General features: G+C 44.9%; 2 protein-coding genes across 3 annotated transcripts; one reads left to right on the top strand and one right to left on the bottom strand.

Annotated features, from left to right (window-relative positions):
- Positions 1-310: 310 nt before the first annotated feature.
- Positions 311-6,596, top strand: septin4b (septin 4b). 2 transcript variants are annotated; one of them, XM_079271834.1, is made up of 10 exons: positions 311-403; positions 504-590; positions 683-806; positions 900-1,034; positions 1,839-1,956; positions 2,064-2,165; positions 2,756-2,852; positions 2,993-3,155; positions 3,727-3,823; positions 5,113-6,596. In XM_079271834.1, exons 1-10 carry the CDS (start codon positions 394-396, stop codon positions 5,179-5,181), a joined length of 1,002 nt encoding a protein of 333 aa, XP_079127960.1. In that variant the 5' UTR covers positions 311-393; the 3' UTR covers positions 5,182-6,596. The 2 variants fall into 2 exon arrangements, with proteins under 2 accessions (XP_079127960.1, XP_079127959.1); XM_079271833.1 differs by having other exon boundaries at positions 2,064-2,195.
- A 1,320-nt stretch (positions 6,597-7,916) lies between these two features.
- On the bottom strand, positions 7,917-20,939 carry mnta (MAX network transcriptional repressor a). The gene is made up of 5 exons (XM_079272249.1): positions 20,805-20,939; positions 17,117-17,690; positions 16,279-16,390; positions 11,062-11,254; positions 7,917-10,862 (listed from the first exon to the last, which is right to left on the bottom strand). The coding sequence occupies exons 1-5, from the start codon at positions 20,875-20,877 to the stop codon at positions 10,069-10,071; spliced, it is 1,746 nt and encodes a 581-aa protein (XP_079128375.1). The 5' UTR covers positions 20,878-20,939; the 3' UTR covers positions 7,917-10,068.
- Between the last annotated feature and the right edge of the window lie 327 nt (positions 20,940-21,266).

Below are 21,266 nucleotides of genomic sequence, written 5' to 3'. Positions count from 1 at the left end.
GCTGTGGAGGCGATGTTGTTTGTGTGCTGATGGAGAAGGTTCAGAGGATGTGACTGAGCTGTAATATGTTGCTTTATGTGCTATTTAAAACAGGTAGATTTGTGCTCATGTTCCTCTGGTGGAATAGGTCGTGATTAGTGCTGTGAGATGGTAGTGATGCTTTTTCATTTGGTGTTTATTTCAAACTTTTGTGGGAGTGTTAACCCTTTGGAGTGGTTGATAACAGAGCTGTGTCGTTCTAGTCATATATTCAGGGTAGTGTGTGCTTCCCTGATGTATTGTTTCATCTTTCTGTGTGTTTTTCAGGACCAGGACAAAGAGTACGTGGGTTTTGCGACGCTGCCAAACCAGGTTCACCGCAAGTCGGTGAAGAAGGGATTTGACTTCACGCTCATGGTGGCAGGTAAGTCCTCGTCTGCGCATTACCAGACATCTGATCTTAAGCCCACCTTCTGCTTTGAAGAGGCCTTGCTCTTTACTTCTTTGTTGTTCTTCGTTTGAAGGGGAGTCTGGCCTGGGGAAGTCCACCCTGGTCAACAGTCTCTTTCTCACAGATCTCTATAAAGATAGGAAGCTGCTCAATGCTGAAGGTGAGGGAAACACAGCTTTTGATGTCCTTTTTCTGTTTGTTGTTTTATTGAATATTTGCACCAACAGTGGTCTGTTTGTGTCCTTTCCCTAGAGCGCATCACACAAACAGTAGAAATCACCAAACACACGGTGGATATAGAAGAGAAAGGTGTCAAACTGAAGCTCACCATCGTGGACACCCCTGGGTTTGGGGATGCTGTAAACAACACAGAATGGTACATGTCAAACATCTTTTAATGAAATGCCCGAAAGGAAAGAAAACGACCATTGCCTCCGAGACTGACCGTCCCCGTGTGTTTCTGCTCTAGCTGGAAGTCAGTGGCCGACTACATCGACCAGCAGTTTGAGCAGTACTTCAGGGACGAGAGCGGCCTCAACCGCAAGAACATCCAGGACAACCGCGTGCACTGCTGCCTCTATTTCATCTCACCCTTTGGTCACGGGTATGACAAATCCCCCGTGCTCTCTCGGGATTAGTTAGCCTCCTCGCTCTCTTTTATCGCCCCGAATATTCGGAATGTTCACCTCTTTCTGCTGCAGCGGTGTCGTCTGTGCTGCTGGCTTTTACATCGGACCAGTGACTGCCTTTGACCTTCCCTAAATTGCATGCATGCTAATATCCAACTTTTTATTTCCTGCACAAACACAACCACATCAGTGTTCAGTTTTATTGCAAATCTCCAGCGTACCAGTATTTACTTGCAGCGCAGTCAGTCCCATACGTTGTGAATGCTGTGGCCTCCTGCCTAGAGTTAAACCAGCTCTCAGCCGCCTTCAGGTGAATCTACATCCAACGCAGAACTTTCACTCTAATCATCTGTTTGTGCTGATGTGGTGCTTTTTACCGCAGTTGTGCACATCCACTGTTCCACATCGCTGTGCTCATTGTAGAACCAATGTGCTGTCAACCTCACAGTGCAGTGATGGAGAAAGTGCCCCCTCTGTTGATGAGCGTCAGTCATTACTCATTAGAGACCAAGAGGTCACAGAGAGCAAACCTCTGCCGCCGCTGACCAACAAGAGACGTCTTCTTATGTCTGCAAGTCAATGTCTGTGGGCTGCCAGCATATACTTACAGTCAGGCTCTAAACTAACGTTTTTATCGGCAGAAGAACATCTTGATCATCACCGAGATGCATTATTTGTCATTTGTGGACATTTATGGAAATCTGTTGATCTGTTTTCAAGATATCTCACTGATGGACGTAGTGTCGGTTGACTTTGCGTGTGTTTCATATCTCCTCCAGCCTCCGGCCTTTGGATGTGGAATTTATGAAAGCTCTTCATGAGAAGGTTAACATCGTCCCCATTCTGGCCAAAGCAGACACGCTCACCCCTGCTGAGGTCAAGAAAAAGAAATTCAAGGCAAGGCTGCCTCCCAGTCACTACTCACAACCTCTTCATCCCTGAAATGAAACCGTCGCTGCTTTTACAGTCAAACTGCGCGTTTTCACTCTGTACTTTCCCCGTAGATCCGAGAGGAGATCGAGCAGTACGGTATCAAGATATACCAGTTCCCTGACTGTGACTCCGACGAGGATGAGGACTTTAAGCAGCAGGACCATCAGCTAAAGGTACGAGCCAGAGATGCCAGAAGTCTTCAGGTGAATCACAATAGACTAATATCAAGTACATCATTACACAGTTTCTTTTTCTGAATATGCACAAGAACATATGATGCACAACATATAAACCATGTAACACAAGACCTTGGAAGTCAGTCCACCACTGACTTCACAGTCTTGATGAGTCGACTGTTTTTATCTCTCCTGGCGTCATACGCTGGCAGCGAGGACACACTCACTGCGCCGGTGTTTCTCTCTCTCTTTGCCTCCGTCCTTGATAAGAGCGCCGCGTTAACGGCAGCAGACAAATGGGGATAAAAGATGGAAGAATAGAGATTATGAATGTTATTTATGACAAAAAATATGGAGTGGAGTCTGGATTTGTAGGAGTAATTTGAGAGTACGCGGCAATGAGAAAGAAAGAAAAGGTGGCAGTGAGGAGGGAAATGTGGAGAGGTAAAAAAACCGTAACAACAATAAACACATCTGCACTGCACCACTCACTGGTCCAACCTGAACTCATCTACACCCTCCTCCTGCCAGATTCCTTTGAAGCGTCATTTTCATTTTTTACGATGCTGTTCTGTTCCCCCAACAAGGAAAGCGTTCCCTTTGCAGTGATCGGCAGCAACACAGTGGTGGAGGCCAAAGGGAAGAGGGTGCGAGGCCGTCTCTATCCCTGGGGCATCGTAGAAGGTAGGCCCCGCCCTCATCCTCCGCCACAAGTTCAAGTGTTTTGTACATTTTCAGTCAGCGTTGTCTGCATGATTCAGTACCGGCAGTTTATGAAGAATGCTTCATATCTAGTTTAAAGTGAACCCTCGCTCTCTTTGCAGTGGAGAACCCGGCGCACTGTGACTTCGTGAAGCTGAGGAACATGCTCGTTCGCACACACATGCAAGATCTGAAGGACGTGACCCGGGAGACTCACTACGAGAACTACAGAGCCCATTGCATCCAGAACATGACCCGCATGGTCGTGAAGGAGCGCAACCGCAAGTACGCTTAAACTGAAGCAATGGGGGGAGGGGGGGTCCTTTACATACTGCACTGAAGTATAGAATAAATACTAGACACTTTAATATCAAGAGAGAATTAAAGACCAATGTTTTTAAAGAGCAAATCATTTAAAATGATGGATTTTTCTCTTTATTCATCCTCACGGACACATGTAAATAAGTCGATATCCTGATTATTTTACTTGGTATTTCAACAAGGGCTGTCAATAGCATGAGTTCGATTTAGATTTAAAGAACTTTACGTGTCGTGCTGTGCAGATGACAGTTTTGTGATTGTGCTAAGAAGACTTCTAACACTGATGATCAGACACAGCTCTGGTCTTGACCTGGTGTCTGTGTACATCGTTTCTGGGCACCATGATATCACTCGACAGACGCAGTATGGTTATCAAACATTTTCCATGTTCCAGTGATCCTTAGTAGCCTCCTGTAGTGCACTTAAATACCAATGCCATGTCAGATCCAGATCCATCTAGCCTTTCAGCCTTTCAGCCTCTCTCTTTGTGGTACAATAAATGTTTAATTTCTCTACAACGTGCGTCTCTCTGCAGTAAACTGACCAGGGAGAGCGGCACAGACTTCCCCATCCCTGTGGTTCCCGGAGCGGCTGACGAGACAGAAAAGCTCATCCGAGAGAAAGACGAGGAGGTACGGCACGCCGAACAACAACCGGACTCGCACCACCAAAATGATCACGAGCACGAGTCTGACCACAGTTCTGCCCACCATGAGCCCTCAGAGCCTCAGTCCGACGCATAGACACACCCAGATCAGAGAGATCTCTCTGATGAAGCCCTCTGAGTGTCTGTAGCGCGCTGATGTATTTTTAAATCCATAATCTTTCTTTGAAGGACCATGTTTTCTGAGGCTGACAATGAGTAGCCTTAAAAAACATGAATTGGTGTAATTGTACATTCAAACCCCGACTCCCCTGTCCTTGCAAGTGTGCAGCCTTTGGCCCTTTGAACTGTGGGTAGGAAAAGAACAATGTCTCATAATCCCGCTGAGGGTTTAACCCTGCATTGGTAAGAACTTGGTCCATGACGGGTGCGGTGCATACAAGGAACTAGTATTGTTAGAAGTCAACAATCATTTTTACCCCTAGCAATTATATTTAAAGGCTAAATAAATAGTTGTACAGGGTGTGAGTTTTCATAGTAACCAAAGAAGGCCGATGATGCATCTGTTCATGGTGAATGATCACAATCGTTATCCCCACTTCCCCACTAAATCTATTTATTTTGTCAAATAAAGACGTCATTTCTTTCAAGTTGTTTTTTTTTATTTTATTTTTTTGTGTAACCAATGTGGTTAAACATGCCAACAGAGCTGCAACAAACTATTAATAGGAAGAGATTAAAAAAAATAAATAAATCGTTTCAATCATTGTTCAAATGCAAAACATTTCATGTTTCCAGCCTCTCAAATGGGAGAATTTGTTACTTTTTCTCGTCTTGGATTATAATAACATGAATATTTATATATTATATTTATATACGATGTGTTGGGAAACTGGACAAACGGAAATATTTTGTCTGTATTCGACACATACTGTACTACAGCGAGCACGATCACGGCACAAGACTGTGTGCACGTTTCCTTCAGTTTTACTGGATTTCAACAAATGTTGAGATAAAACAGAGAGAACAAATATTTGAATTTGAGTCTTTTGTGATAAACGGATTCGCTGGATACGAGTACATTTTACTGCCTTTGTAATACACTGTCGTGTAGATTAAGTGGCAGCCGTTCAGCACAGGTCCCGTGATGTAGAAAGAGCCGTCTATTCTCCCGAGTGTTATTGAATTGTCCGTGCACTCGTGTGTAAATAATTAGCCTGTATAAAAGGTTGACGCCCCTTCGATTGCACACTGCCATTATTGCAACAGTAGCTGTGTCTACTGCGGCGCTAACATTCGTCTCATCTCTCCTCACAGTTGCGGCGGATGCAGGAGATGCTGGAGAGGATCCAGGATCAAATGCACACTCAGAAAGACGGCTATTAACACAGGACAGCCCCGCGCCCATGTCTCTCTGTTACTGGGATTCAAAAAAACCCGAAAATGACCCAGGAAACCTTCATTCCTTTCTAGAACATTGACGTCCCTTATGTGTCCACCCAGCCACCAGTTGGATCAAGGACCTGCAAGGAGGTGGTAAGATGTTCTGCAGCTTCCCTCTATCCTCTCTGACATTACGGCACCATTGCTGCCAAAACACTCGACCCTCCACTCCACTGGTTTCTGTTTTGTCAAAACTTTGAAACACTTTGTTTGAATAGACTTTAATGGCGAGAGGGGGTGGAACATGTTGTATTTAGCCACATGATCACAGGGTTATTCTATTTTTACATCTGACATGAGTTTACGTGTGGTGACTTACTCTTTTTTATTATTTGTTTGCATACTGTAATAATTGCATTTTACGATACTACACTCGTACATATTTGTTGTACTGCTTTTCATCTTTTATGTGTTTTATTTAAACTACACAGCTTGACATTATGTCTGGATGATTGTTTTATCTGTGTTTCCCTTCACCTGAGGTTCTTGCTGGTTGATTTGGTTTAATCTTGATCTGAGTTTAGATTCAGTTAAACTTTGCTTCATCAGCGTCTGCATGTTTATCACAGTCGCCACCTCTGCTGCCTGACAGCATGGATGTTAGTGGCTCCACTCAACGTAAGCCAGTCTTAACTCAATGCAACGCTTACTGTTCTGATTGCCATGTCAGCATTTAAATGAATCTACCTTTTTTACAAGACAAAGAAAGTCTATTATTAATTGCAGAATTCCCCCAAAACAGAGTTGTTCAGAGCTGATGACACCTGTTAGTCGGTAGAGAGGATTAGGACTTTGATACCACAGGACCTTCTGATTCGCATGAGACGAGTGTGTAAGGCGACGGTTGCATCAAAGGCCATGCAGTGTATTTATTTAGTTTGCATGTGTTGTGTGAAGGTTTATCAGATTACAGATCAATTTAGTGATCATAAGGTTATTTATGGGCAATGGAAATATCTACTTGATTGTTGGGGAGAATATTTTGAGAGGTGGATTTTTTATTTTATTTAGTTTGGTTATAATTATGTCCAAGGGATATCAAATATTGGATGTGTGCTTATAGCTTAACGTTTACCGTCACGTAACCAAAGCCAACAATGATGAACTTAATTGATTTTCCTTTTCAAAGTGCAAATCTAGTTTTGTATTGACAAGGTAAGAGTAATGAAAAACATTATGGCTTGAACTTGATTATTTTGCTAATCGTTTCTATGTTACGAATATAAACCAATGCATTGTTGTGTGACCTTTATGTTAAAAAAAAAAAAAAAACATTCCTCGAGCTTCTGTCCCGGAGTCAGGTAATACTTTTGTTTCTGATTATTTTTTTTAATTAAATTTGTCTTTTGTTGTCCTACTTTTTGGAGTATATTTATGTAATCAATTTATAAATGAAGACATGTACAAATTCTAATATCGTAATAAAAGATCTCCACCGGACATTGGGTTTAGCTTTTATGTTGTGATAATGTAAGCAGAAATGAATGCTGAGTTAATTTTAATAAACGAGTTTAACCTGTAACACATTTTAATCAACTAATGACATTTCCCACCATTGCACACTGTTATAAACGACCGTTAGGACATCTGGAGGTGTGGCCCCGCCCCCTAGAGTGACGCTCACTAACGAGCACCTGTGGCTCATTAACTGTTTGAATACATTTTTCTAGATCTCCAGAAACAAATCTGTATATAACCAAAGCTACTGTAAACTATAATGAACGTCCTTTTAGCAAAATGCTTTGAGTGAATTTGATGCGTTGTCGTCCTGGTTCAGACCGCGGAGCCTCATTCATGGCGGCTGGACTCTACTTCAGTGTCATTTGTGTGTTCTTCATCGGGATTGGTTGATGACTTATTTGTCGAGTCAAAGATCAGATCAGTAAAATTAGCGGTCTGAGTGAATGTACTCCAAACAAAAACAGTTTAAAATAAATATATTCGAGCTGAATTAATCCGCCAGTGTGTAAAGGCCCTAACACTGGTTTACAGCAGTTTGTGTTCATGTAGCTGCATCTGCTGCCCTCCCTCCTTTTTCTAAACTTTGTTTCAACATACTGTTTTATTTCGACATGTCACTTTTTGTTTTGATATGTACTTTAACTTTTTTTTTCAACATACTATACTGTGACTTTTTGCTGTAAAATTGTCATCAAAAAGTAATGGTGTATGTCATAAAAAGACAGTATAATAGTTAAAGCAGTTTAATACGTAATAGAAAAGATATGACAGACTATAATATGATACTGTTAATGACATTTTGTACAACATACAATACTATGCCTTTGATATACTATATTTTGTCATTTTACATTATATTTTAATGATATACTATAACTGTAAACGTAATATCTTTGGGTGTTGGATTGTTGGTTGGACAAAACAAGACATTTGAAGATGTCATCTTAGACTCCCTATAAAAAAATATCAAGTTTCTCAAACGATGAATCAAGAAAATGATCGCCTGATTAACTGATCATTAACCTCATGCTTAACTGCAGCCATAAATAACTCACGGTTATTCTCACCGTTCTCAAGCACAATCACTTTGTATTGCTGCAATACCAAAAAAAACAACACATTTTGTTAACAAAAAGGCGGCTCCAGACATTTGTAAACATGATACAATTTATTAAGTATATTTTTTATAAATTTCTAATTTTACATATTTTTCCCAGCTGTTTACATGATAGTTAGATCTAAATGCAGCGCAACATTTACAGGCTATATACAACTTAAACTTTCTCCATAGGGAAAACACACAAGTATATCGTTGCTTCTTCAAGTATCTGAATCCCTGTTCATTTGTACACATTTTGTTTTGCTCCAATATGATTTGTTCGATATCATTTGCATAAAACGAGGGTGAAAAAAGCATTACTTTATCTCTGCAATTATTTAGTCAAAAATAAAATGAGTCCCTGCTTCAATCATATTGCATCAGAACAAAATAAAAAAAACAATTACGGGGAGAATACTTTCCACAGTTAATATCAAGGTGGGACGAGGTCTGTGTAGTCGCCGTCCCCCCCGATATACACCACTGTACATGGTCCCAGTTGAAAAAAAACTATTGTCAAATACTAATATCAATTAGTCTGAACATAAAAAGCTATTCTCCAGATGAAACAAGCAACAGTAAATCTTAAAAATACAAAATCGGTATTAAATGTTACACTTTACATACACAAGACACTTTAAAGTAATCGCATATTTCTTCTTTTTTTTTTAAAAGGGGAGGGCTTAACGTCTGATGAGCACACTACTGCACATCCATAGATCATAGATTCATAGATCAGTACATTCAAGTTAAACAAGGAGAACTCCGCATGTTGCTGTTCTAGCAAGTGCTACGCTAAACCGCTGCTCATTGAGAGACTATATAAATGTTCACAGTGCTAGCTTTGGAAAAGGATCATCTTGAAAAAAACACACATTGATTGGGTTGAGATCACTTTGATCCAAACACGTTATGAATGAACAGAGCTTCAACTCTGAGCAAAACAATCCAACATTCCTACTACAACTAGTCGAAGTCCGCAAAGCAGGACAGACGGCACCGCTATATGGCTCCTTTGCTTTCAAGATCATCACTAATCAACAGGCATGGCATGCTTTCACAGCATGCAAACACACATCCTACGACCATTTGCCTTGCAAGACAGCAAAGAAACACACTTAACTACATTGTATGGACCTGTTTTCTTTTTACGTATTCACATTCAAAACCTCTGAACACTCAACTCCCCCCCACCCACCACCACCTTTTAAGCATCAGAGTTTGTATCTCACACGTTTAGTATTTAAACACACTACTGTGTTGTGTTTACATTTAGGGGGCATCTAAAAACGGATTATTTGGCAGAAATATTTAAAAACAAATTAGCAGCTGTAACAAAAACATAAGTTCATCCTGAAACTTGTGAACAGCCGCCAGTAAGTTTGAAGGACAAATACTACAGAGAAGTAACAATTTGAGTGTCCAACACTAAAAACCAAACCCTGACAAAACGGCATATTTTAATTTAAATGGCTGTTTTAAAGATATCCATCGGCATTATACTTAACTGGAAGTGTTTTTTTCTGTCCATTGTCACAGGAATAGTAGTATTAAACTGAACACACGCAGCCAGCAGGGCGCGCTATTGCTGTATGCGCAGTCACTGAGGACTGCAGCGTCTGCTCAGGATGCAGTCCAGTCCGGGATTTGGCTCCAGCCCTGCAGCCGGGAGGAGGAGCTCCTCTAAATCACATTCCCAACCTGCTGGTTATGGCGGGTCTAGCACTCTGATCCTACACTGTCACAGGCTTCACAGCCCAGTGTCGCCTCTCGAGTACATGATCTGCTGTTGGTTTAATCCGCAGCAGTCACAGTGACAACGGGGAGCCGGAACCGTCATGAACGCTGTAACAGGGTGCCCACATGGATACGGTACTTGCGGAGCAACATTTCCCTCTATGGAGCAGTTTCTGCAAAAGCTCATGTGAAAATAAATACTGCTCCATTATTTGCAAGTGAGGGTCTAATCATCTGCCCATATATTGCCACACACACACACACACACTCAACATGACTTTCAGCCGTGTCCTAAATTCAAGATTTCAGGACACCGTGGTGGACTAGCATGGAAAGAGGTTTCGTTGAAGGAATGTTCCTGGCTTTATATCAGCTGCGATGCTTCTTGATGATCGTGAAACTCTGGATCAGAGGTGTCCAGCAGCTCTCCTGCCCTCACTTTTGCCGCGTCGGTGGCCTGGTCTGAGGCCTGTGGTTCTCCCCTATCGAGGGGCGTCTCCGTCTCCCAGCCTTGGTGGTCCTGTTGGCCGTGTTCAAGCCAGCTTCAGAGTGCTGATGGGGAAGGAGGGCATGGTCACCATTGTCACGGGGTTGAGCACCGTCTGACCCACCAGCTGTGGGTGGTGGGTCACCATTTGGGTGCTCACTGCTGTCTGCTTGCCGACAATGGCGGCAGCTGGTTGGCTAGTCGCAGTGCCGTTCATGTGCGGGTGGGCGTGGTTCAGCGTGTGGGTGATGTGACCGACCATGGCCGACTGCGTGACGGCCACCGGTTGGGGGTAGAGGGCCGGTAGATGCTGGCTCAGGTGAGCCACCGGGTGCACGGTGATGTGGCCGATGGGTTGGTGGCCGGGGGCTAACTGGACACTGCTGGTGGTAGTGGCTGGAACCAGGTGGGCGATGTGTTTATGACCCCCTCCCTGGATGACGTGGTTGACCGCTTGGATGACTGAGGGGTGAGACACTGAAGCGTGGGCAATGACTGTGGGGTGTAAGCTGGAGGCGGTCACCATGTGTGTGTGGGTGGGGATCATGGGCTGACCGGGGCCGATGCGAGTGCTGGATGTTGCGAGTGCCAGTGGGGCTGCAGGCTTGGACACCGGCCGATGAGGCGTCAGCGGGTGCAGCGGAGGCTGGTGCAGAGGGACTTTGTGCTGGATGGAGATGTGTTGGGTGATGAAGGAGGTAGTGGCGGGTGTCAGGGTCTGAGTAGGTATTGCAGTCTTGCGCAGCTCAGGTTTCATGGTTTGAGGCACGGTGGGTAAGGCAGTCTGCGCTCTCGCCGCAGTCTCATCTTCCAGGTCATCCTCCATTATGTCTTCACCTTCTGCCACAGCAACAGAGGAAATAGTTCGATCAGTATTATCAGATGCAATGGGATTTCTGCCGTTCATTTCATTTAACCAACACCTACATTTAAAAAGAAAAGCAGTTACAAATGCACATAGGATTTAAATATATTCCTAATGTTTACACAGGGGCATGCCTGTAGGCCCCCAGTGATCCGACCCTGACTGTGAGTCTACCTGAGGCGGTCGAGGTGGAAGCCTGGTCCTCCTCCGGCTGGACCGTCTGTCGGAGGACACGGTCGATTTCAATCACATCCATCCACTGGCTCAGCTCGTTCTTCAGCTCTGCTAATCGCTGATGCGTGGCGATCTTCTCTCTGGCCAGTCGCTCCATGTCGTGCTCGTACTCCTTTTCTTTTCGCTTCAATGTCTGAAAGAGAAAGCAGAAGATGGTCAAACTTTTAAATCATTAAGGTTGTAAAATTAGGATTCAACTCAGGGTGGCCGTAAATTATCATTTTAATCAAACTAACAGCAACCAGTGGGTCCTAGGAAATGTACAACCCATGAAGGAAAATGGTGTGTACTGCTCAAAAACAAAGCACATCACACCAACAAAACGCAACAGAAGACCACCATTCATGTTAATGCTGTCTTTATTGCAGATTAATATGGAATAGGTCTAAGAAATAAAAACCTGTGTGCAGGGAAGGGAGCAAAACAACAGAGCTACAGAAGCACAGGGGGAGGGGAGGGGAGGGGAGGGGAGGGAGGGGGAGGGGGATGGAAGAAGGAGGGAGTGGAGAGACGAGTATGGAAAGTTGTAGGTGCTTCCAGGCAGCAGCTCTCTGTGACCCAATTTCCTTTTAACCCTTTAACCCATCAGCTGACACGTGAGCTGGACTTCTCCGTACACGGCAACGGGAGCAAGAGTTGGAGGAGGAAATGTAGGAAAACGACATCAAACTTCACATGCAAATCAACAAAAGCAACAACCTTAACGAAGCCAATTCCCCAAATGAATAACTGCTGGCTGAGGTTATACAGGCAGCAGGGTCGAGTTACGCCGTCAGGGGATTTGTGTTTTGAAATTGAACACTTCATATAATTTATTACATGTCAAGCTCAGCACGGTCAAAAGTATCCGAACACAGACTCCGGCCTCTGTGGGAGAAGCTCAGGGAAATGACTCTCTGTGGAATCTGTTACCAGTAAGCTGATGACACGGGATCATAAAGCCATTTCCCCAAAGGCTGGACCCCCCCCCCCTTAGTGTTCATGAGTGTATGGTACATGTGCAAGTCATCTTGTGTCAGAGTGCCGGGTTGAGGACAGGGTGCATGTGTTGTGCTTGGCTATTTGTAGAAATATTTCCAACAGCGTGGTCTGTGGCGTCTACAGCAGTGACTCGCGACCCACCTGTTTTCAGTGGGCCGCGGGCCTTTGCCTGAAAAATAAATGTTTTAAAAAGGCTTAAAATATGCCTCATATGGAGCAAATGTACCCACTCACATCTGAAATAAAGATATTGAAAATAACGGGGGGGGGGGGGTGGTGACAAAGGTAAGGCCTTGTGTAATTCAGCACCTGTCTTCAGTCCTGATCCATTAGACAAGCACGAGCAAAGCGGCCTGTGCTTGGACTGCATCAGTCACACAAACTCAGAGGAAGTCCGGTTCACATACTCGTTTGGCAAAAGATAAAAGACACGAGAAGACCGTGATTGAGCCCAATTAAATCCACATCAATGAGACGTTTAATCTGGTTGAATAGGTGAAGAATTCCTTTTAATTATCGGCCAATACTGGTGCATACTGAGAGGAAAAACCAAGTCTATATATCTGCAATAAAATAATATCGGCTTGGCAGTCTGATCAGTCTCGCTCTGCTTTAAGTACTGGTTTTACAAATATGAACAAACACCAAATTAGAATCAAAGTTGTCTGCTATGTACCTCCTTATGAAAGTGGTCGAGTGCTTCTGGAAAGCCACAAGAATTCAAGTTTTTTTTCAAGTCTTTCTGACACACACACACACACTAAAGTTATTGTATTTCAGTTGAGGACTGGAGAGCAGGACTGATGAGACTCCACTGAACAACACGCTGCACATAAGGACACGGATGTGTATCTCAAGACCGGCCTTCAACAGTCAAGAGGAGCTGATGATTATCAGCATTTGAGTGAGAGAACACATCAACACTATCCTCAGTCTCAACAAACCATGGACTGAAATGCCCCCCCCATCTTTGGTCGTCATGGAAACAAGAGGAAAAACCTCCTAATGTTTCCGCGGTAACCTAAAGGAACATGCACACCTTCAGGTGCCCAAAGGTGCTGTTTAGTTCTCTTCTAAATAGTGTTTCAGCATGCAAAGATTTCATTCACAGCCGGGTGTAATAAAAGGGAAACGATGACTCACACGGAGAACAGATGTTCTTAAAAACAACGCATCCATCTCAGAAATGTTGTCAGCAGGGCAGAATGAAATGGTATTCAGAGTGCAAGAAATGTGGGTCACGTGGACCGAGGGCTGGCAGCCTCCCTTTCACACTCGTGTATAAAGCAGGCAACTGTGCACGCCACCAACTATGACTCACGGAGAGAAACGCTCCACAAACACAGAGACCCACTGAACTCTCCCCGTCACAGTGCCGACGGCGGACAGAGCACCGCGTTTGGCTCTCGAGAAGTAGTCAGAGGTTTACTATCTAAACCTGACAACCAAGTCCGTCACAGATGGATCCCACATCACCCTGTTAATCACGTTACCAGGGGCCCCGAGTACCTTTCGTCTCTTCACACATGAGCCTCCGAAACGCCTCCGTCAACGGAGACGAGGCCCGACCTCGTCCTTATTTGACTGTGACAATCTAGATCGGTACAGGGGCAGGGCTGCAGTATGTGTGTGTGTGTGTGTGTGTGTGTGTAAGGTAAACACTGCTCAAGCGCTGTCACAAGCAATGCGAGTGCTGAGCACATGGCCCCACAGAGAACGGAGGAGGGAGGGCGGCAGATAGCGGGGGATTGAAAGAGAGCAATACAAGCTGTACTCACTGACTCACTTTTGCAGCAGACGGCACAAGGCGGGTTTTTCTTAAAGGGCCAGCAGCACAGGAGGCCACGTTGCAGGCACGCTGCACGGCCTGGATGACCGATCAGGTCTTGTGACAGTGTGGTAACCATAAAGCCATGCCTCACTGTGCCTTCAGGCTGCAACGGAGGACTTCACATGGTGCCCGAGTTCAACAAAAACATGCTCGTCTGTGGAAAACAAAAACCTGCTTTTGCACACCGCTCCTCGTGTGCAAGCCTCTGCTGGTCATAGCTGACCTAATTACCTCATCGTGGCTGAGGACCGGTCGCTAGTCCAGGCCATGTACAAGTACACGAGTACTGTGAGACAACAAATCTGCACTACACTGTCACATGGCTGCTCTCATCACATAAAACACAACCCTGATGATCAAAATATTTTCCTTCTTTCCCCAGAAAATCATAATTTCCTTTTGTGCCACAATGAGTAATTTACTTACAAAATGATAAATACACACATCTGCCCTCCACCACTACTCTACATTAGGATTCTCCCCACCAGATGGCACAGCATGTTTCAAACTGGCATTGCGGGTTAAGCAGTGAGTGGAGGAACAAGTTCAGTCAGCGATGAGGAAGGAAATGAAGCGCGCGCAGAGTAAACTGAGCCGCATGTTTACCGCTCCATGTTCCCTCCCTGCTGCTGGCAGCTAAAGCCCAGTGCAACAGCAAGCCCTGCCTGTTGCAGGGGGGGGGGGGGGGGGGTGACGTCATGCAGCTCAGGCTAGCCATGTGCTTGCTGCTCATGTGGCCTTAAAAGCTCAGACAGGCAGGATGTAGGGAGGGAGGGAGGGAGGGGGGGGGGGGAGGAGGGGAGGAGCTCTTTATGCATCGAGGCTTATTTTCACAGCCACGGCTTTCGCAGCACCACTACGGGCTCAGGGGATAGCCTTCAGGAACATGATGTAATAGCTTTTGACGTTTAATAAAAAACCCAAACCCCCATGTTCAGCTCTGTTTACACGAAAACAGCTCAATCTATTTGCATGCAAGGTTCCTGGTCAATTAGTTGCTGAGTCATTTGGACTTGAAATGGAATGACGACGTGAAACTCGAATCTCGCGGCAGTGTTAACACCACCATGATTGCACACATTCAAGTTGACAGATGAACAGGCAAGACAAATCCAATGTGATGCGGAGCCCAAAGCCTCACTTGAACTCTGTGTTTTTTTGTGAACGGGCTGCTTCTCTGCTGCCAAAAACCAGAGGAGCGCGAGGACGGGACTGTATGCAGGCAGGACACGCGTCTGCACCAGCCATGTCGAGAGGACAGTGTGAACACGTGTTGTGTTTTTGGCACAACAAGGACTGCTTTTGTGAAAGCGGGACACACATAATAGAATAGTAAAAGGAGCATGGTTTGGTGGAATAAAATACACCCATACCCCCTAACCCTAACCTCTTCAAATTCACAGCCAATTACGCAAACCCTGAAAATGACAGTTGTGATCGTGCTTCTACGACAAAAAGGAGTCGTTTCCTTTTTAACAAATTCTCCTCCTCTTGGAGAAGAGACTAGCTCATATTGCAGTGTGGCTTCAAGATAATGGACGCTCTCCCTGGTTCAGTAGTCATCGAAAAATGCAAATCAACTTGTACGAGCAAGTCTCGGCAAGATTCACAAACACACATCAGACCGGCGATATGTCATCCGGAGCAGGCGCTCATCGCCACGCCCCCTTTAGGGGGAAACACAATCCGGAGCTTCTACTTTCAACAAACTGGTTGAATTAACAACGCGATGCCGAACAGTTGGTTGCACCAACATGACTCCAGAAAACCCACTGATCTCCGATTCGTTCCACTGCCATGTGCACGTCATGCTTCAAGGGGAAGCTATAACCAAGAAAAGATTTGGATCATCGCCACAGCTGTGCTCCCTTTTTGGAGAAAGAAACTCTCCGTCGCATATGGAGGGCAACAGGAAGAAAAGACAAAAAGCTGTCGTGTAGCGGATTAACCGAGGCTTTGCGGCACATAAATACAGTGTAGCAGCGTCAGCCTGTGGAGCAAACAGCTGCACATCAACAGTCAACACTTAGCTTAACTTGACACAATCAAATATCTAAAAGATGTCTGGACGAGCTATATCCATCCGCTGTGTCTGACGGGGGGAAGACTGAAGAGGCATGTACTGCCAATGCTCAAGTTCAGGGAATGTCGCAAAGATACATGTGTAAAACGAATGTTTGTTCAAGAGACAAATGCATACGAACATGTCAAAATTACAATCCGAACACACGTCAAATTGACGCGCCGATACCTCTCGGGTCCCCCAAAATGAGCCGATCTGAGGTATTTGATGAATGCCGAACACACAACAACCACTCTGTACTCGCGACCTAGACTCGTCTTACCTGGATGTATCTCAGCGCACTCCTCAGCACGCTGAGATTGGAGGTCTTCTTCTCGTCGATGTTGGGGATGTTCTTCTTCAGCGTCTCAAAGCATTCCTTCAAATGTGCTCGTCTGACAGACACAAAACAAAGGGAGCAGATTTGAGACGGCGGGAAATGGCCGAGCCACACCTGGCTTCACTTTTATCAGCAAATGAAAAACACAACAATATTTGCAATTGGTGTCCTTAACTCTAAGCTCAGCATTGAAATTAAACTGCTACAAACAAACAAAACAACAAAGGCACCAGCCGGTTCCGGAGACAACACACTATGTAACTAGTACAATATTATTCAAAGGTAACAGTAGAAATAAGCTCAGATTGCGCTCTCTTTTAGGAGGCCCTACGGTAGACAGGTTGAACCCACCTGTTTTTCTCAAGCTTGTTATGCACTTCTCTTGTGCCTGCCCTGTAAGAGCACAGATGAGAGCACAGTAAGAATTTGGTGTTTAAAAAGGGCAATGTGACAAGAATAATCTAAATCAACCAAAGAAGAGTTTTTCTTGTTGTTGTTTTTTTTTTTTTGCTAGCAGGTAGTTTAGTTACAACGTATCAAAAGATCAATAAATGTCAATAACGTAACAGCTCGACAAATGCTAACTGTTGCTCGTTTCTCTCCATTTCAGATCATTACAAGGCGAATGTTTCGAGTGGTTTTTCGGAGGCTACAGGTCAAATGTACTATACTTTATACATCTTACACACCGATTTACTGATAGACAAAAATCAACAGATCAAATAAAACAACACCCTGTTGTGGTCCTATGTAAGTTATGTGAACAAGTGTACGGACGTACCCTCCCGGCCTCTTCTTGTCGAGCTGGCGGCCGTCATCGGGAGGACTCCCCCGGCTCAGGGGCCCGTTCTGTAGAGGGGCCTGCTGGACGACGGGGCCCGGCTGAGGGAGTAAGGCGTGTTGCTGGGGCAGCGAGACGATGGAGCCGGGGTAGTGCTGAACCAGCTGCTGGTGCGTCTGCTGCTGGAGTTTAGTATTGTTAGTTTGGGCGATGAGCTGTTGGTGGTGATGATGGTGGTGGTGGTGGTTCTGCATCAGCTGCTTGTGGTTGGCGGTCAGCACAGAGGCCGGGTGGTCGGGTTTGGGTTGTGGAGAGCGCGGCAGAACGGTGGCAGCCGGAGGGGAGAGCGCGGCGACGGGCAGGGTGGGGGAGCCCGCGGGGTTGGGGGTGACCACAGGGATGGGGGTGACGGTGATGGGCATGGAGGGGGGAGGCAGAGAGGGGGGGGCGGGCACCGGGCGGCACTCCTCCGCTTTAGAAACATTGTTGATGTGGATCGTCGAGTTGTAGGTCACATCAGAGCGCCTCTGCTCCGCCAACCGCTCCAGATGCAGCTTTTCCTTTAGGTCATCCTCTGTGGAAGAAACGAGGCAAAGTCATCACGCCGGGGATGAAAACACAGACTCTGTGTCGCGTGAAGGAGCAAACGACAACAGCAAATCAGCTGCCGTGTGGTGGGATGCTCTACCAACAGGGTCAAGTTTTCATAAGCGGCCGACAACCGAAGGTCCTCATTTATTTGACATTACTGCTATGGGGCAGAATTTTCTGTGCTTCTTTGTTTAAGGCTAAATGTTTTAGATTTGAACGCATTTACTTGTGTCTTTTTGTTTTGTTTTAGTGCCTCTAATGTGTAATTACTAAATCCTGTTAAAGCTTCAGGCACACCCTGAAAGAAGGTTGTTGCTCTATTGTTGCTCATTTGGGTTGGGGTGAACCGTTTGTAAAAAAAATAGAAGTATTTTATGTGATCGATACCACTTAATATTTCCCCGTGTGTACAGTGAGTAGACCTCAGATTACAATCTGTCAGCGTTGTATTGGTAGAGCAGTTAAGAGTTTAAAGTTCAGGGACATTACCCCCTGAAAAAAATACCTTTCCCTAAAGCTTGGCTCAACTATTACTAAAACAAAATGCAAATTAGATTTGATCTAAAGCAGATGTATACATGCATAGTTTACTTTTTGTCCATTCAGAAATACTTGTAAGGACAGTGATGCATCTAGTACCACTCTTAACAACAATTGAATGGCATCATATTCAACAGGCCGACGCGTCACCATCTGCTGCACGTCTATGTTACGTTACCCTGACACATATTTCCTTCAAAGTACAACGAAGTAGAAAAAGAACAAGATGTTCCGATTACTGTGCCAGACCGCTTTCATAAGACGTTGAACGTCCCGTTATGAGAGACTGATCAGATTGTGATGCAGAAACACACTGGGGGCGCCTTTTTCTGAGAGTAAATGTATGAAGCACTTAGAAAAACAAGAGGATTTTCTATAGACATTATATAACTGCAGCACATAGAGAACCACTGCCCTACTTTTCTCCACACAGTGACCTGCTCTACAGTAGAGAGGTGGGTGGGGGGGGGGGGGGGGGGGGGGGGGCTCTGCTCTCCCAATGCAGCATGGCGGGAGGAGCTGGGAGAGACTAAACAGGAGCTCTCACACTGAGCCTTTATGAAGAACACAAATGTCTCCATAATAATAAAAAGGTGGAGAACTGCAGGCCTTTTTCCAGAATATGTCCTGCTTGCTAACAGATTAGCATTTTGGCTTTCTCACACACACACACGGTTTTAGGTACAAGGTGAGCTTGTTTACTGCAACATGCCTAAAAGGCATAATTGGTTCACGAGCTTCACATTTGAGGAAGGAACACATTATAGAAATGTTACCGATGCTCAAGTGGGGCGATTGACAGAGCAATAGAGTGGTCTCGTGTGACGTCACAGTTTAGCTGTCGGCCATGTTGGAGTACACACAAAGCCACTGGCATGCACGGCTGAGTCGCATAATCTATCGGTGGTGAACTTTTGTGCTGTCTTTGGTTGTGGCAGCAGAGCTGATAGACAAGAAATCATTCTTTCGTTTGCCAGCGGTCATTACACATCAAGGAAATGACACGAAGGAGCTATCCAAGCGACGTCGCGAGAAATGGCTGTCACGCATCTCTCGAGATATAAAGGAATGGAATTTGGCGTACACTAGAGTATGTGCGGATCACTTTATAAGTGGTCAGTGATTTTATTTACAAATTCGTTTGTGAACAGTATTTAATAAAGGAAATATAAATTCCTCGTAACTAAGGAGATCGTGACGTCGGTGAGACCACTCTATTTAGGACGTGTGAAATTGGCGGTGTGCACAGATTACGGTCCATGTGTGAGGGGGGCTTACTGTGGACACTCTGCTCTACAGGTGCTGTTAATGCAGCATATTATGCTTCACTGGCTTTAAATCATCTCAGCTCTCAAGTTACTCACAGACGTGTGATTTATTTGTAAGGATCTCATTTTTCTAATGCTAGTTCTGTCGTGTACAATGTGGATTTCTGAAGGTAACAGTTACATTTCTAAGTGGGTGCAAAATTGAAGAATCGAAGAATTTGTGTTTGTTAAATCTTTGCACTATTGTTTAGTTAGTTCATTTAATATTATTCTATTTTATTGTATATATTGTGCATTTTGTACTGTTATTTGTATTGCCTTGCTTTACCTGAACCTATAAATGCTGCTGTAGATTAATACATTAATAAAGTACCTATCTAATCCATTAGTAGTGACTCTTCTTCACAAGCGATCTCTGGGAGGGGTAGCCCAGCACGCACGTGGTGAAAGGGGCGGGGCCAAACCCCCCCATGCTGTTAACATATGAAGGCGTGGCTGGTCTGCACACGTCATCGACAGACACTCAAAGCGCTCCAAAAGCGACTGAAAGGCCAGGGAGTTTATGTTTTATTGTTATTTATTCATACAAGACACAACCGACCGGACTGAAACATGTACTCGGTGTTTACAGCAGCACAACGCTGCACACGTTTACGGAAACGATTTAAAGGAAGCAGATGCATGAAGGGGAAGCCTGCGAGACACTCGATGTTAGGTCATCATGTAAAACGGGCTCGGCATTCCCTGCGCCACCGCCCTTCATCTCCGCATGTTTTGGTCATTTGACTTTTAAATGTCTCGAAGCAGCGCGTGAACTGAAGTCCGTCACAAATATACCGAGAAGCAAAAAAAAAACCCAGAGAGGGAGGGGACTTTACGGTGCTGTGAGCCGCTTTATTGTTGTATTAACCGGGTCGATGCTGCAGCTTTCAATGCAGTAAACCCCCGATACTGCAGCAGTATGTTTATTATTAGCTATTGTGGACAGCTATGGTTCCAGGCGGAGACAACAAGAGGGGACTAAATCATGCAGCGCGTCTGCACACCATAACGAATATGAAAGGAAAAGTTAAATGTCCCCGATTCACTCACATTCCGCTCAGTAGTCGGTCATATTGATATTTAAGAGCAAAGAACCCGTGATGTGTTAATGAATGAGTTACAGACAAATCAGGGTTTGTCTGTAACTCAGAAAATTAAAGAAGAAAATCACTGAATTGTTGAGTATTTTACAACTGCAATCTCACGGGTACGGATGTTGTATATATTTAGAATAAAATCCAACTTACCACGTGCTTTCTGTTGTTGCTGGGCTTGCAATTCCAGAAACTTGGCCGCTTCCAAAAGCGTTTCGATGCTCATTTCTGTCCAGTTACAAACACTCTGCGGCTTCTTCTATTGCGTTAAACGGCGACGAAGCGAATGCACTACAGGGAGAGGGAACGGACGAACGCTGGAGGGAAAAAACAGGGTAATCGGATACCCCCTCGGTAGGAACTCTACCACTTACGTAGAAGAGTTACAAACAAGATGGCGCTCAAAGTAGTAGGAACAAATAAGGTTTGTGAATCACGCACAAGCGTATGTAACCGCCCACAGGACACGGACACGCTCCCTCCCACAGAAAACACGGAGCTACCGCGAACTGGATCAACAACCGTGTTACAGAACTCCAAGCTCCAGATGTGTGTGTAAACACACACGTTGAAAGTACAACGCGTGGTGCTCAATGCGTGGAAACGTTAAGAGAT

This window comes from Melanostigma gelatinosum, assembly GCF_949748355.1.
Source record: "Melanostigma gelatinosum genome assembly, chromosome: 7".
NCBI lineage: Eukaryota > Metazoa > Chordata > Actinopteri > Perciformes > Zoarcidae > Melanostigma > Melanostigma gelatinosum.
The sequence above is the reverse complement of the archived record's forward strand: the minus strand, read 5'-3'. Positions and strand labels throughout refer to the sequence as shown.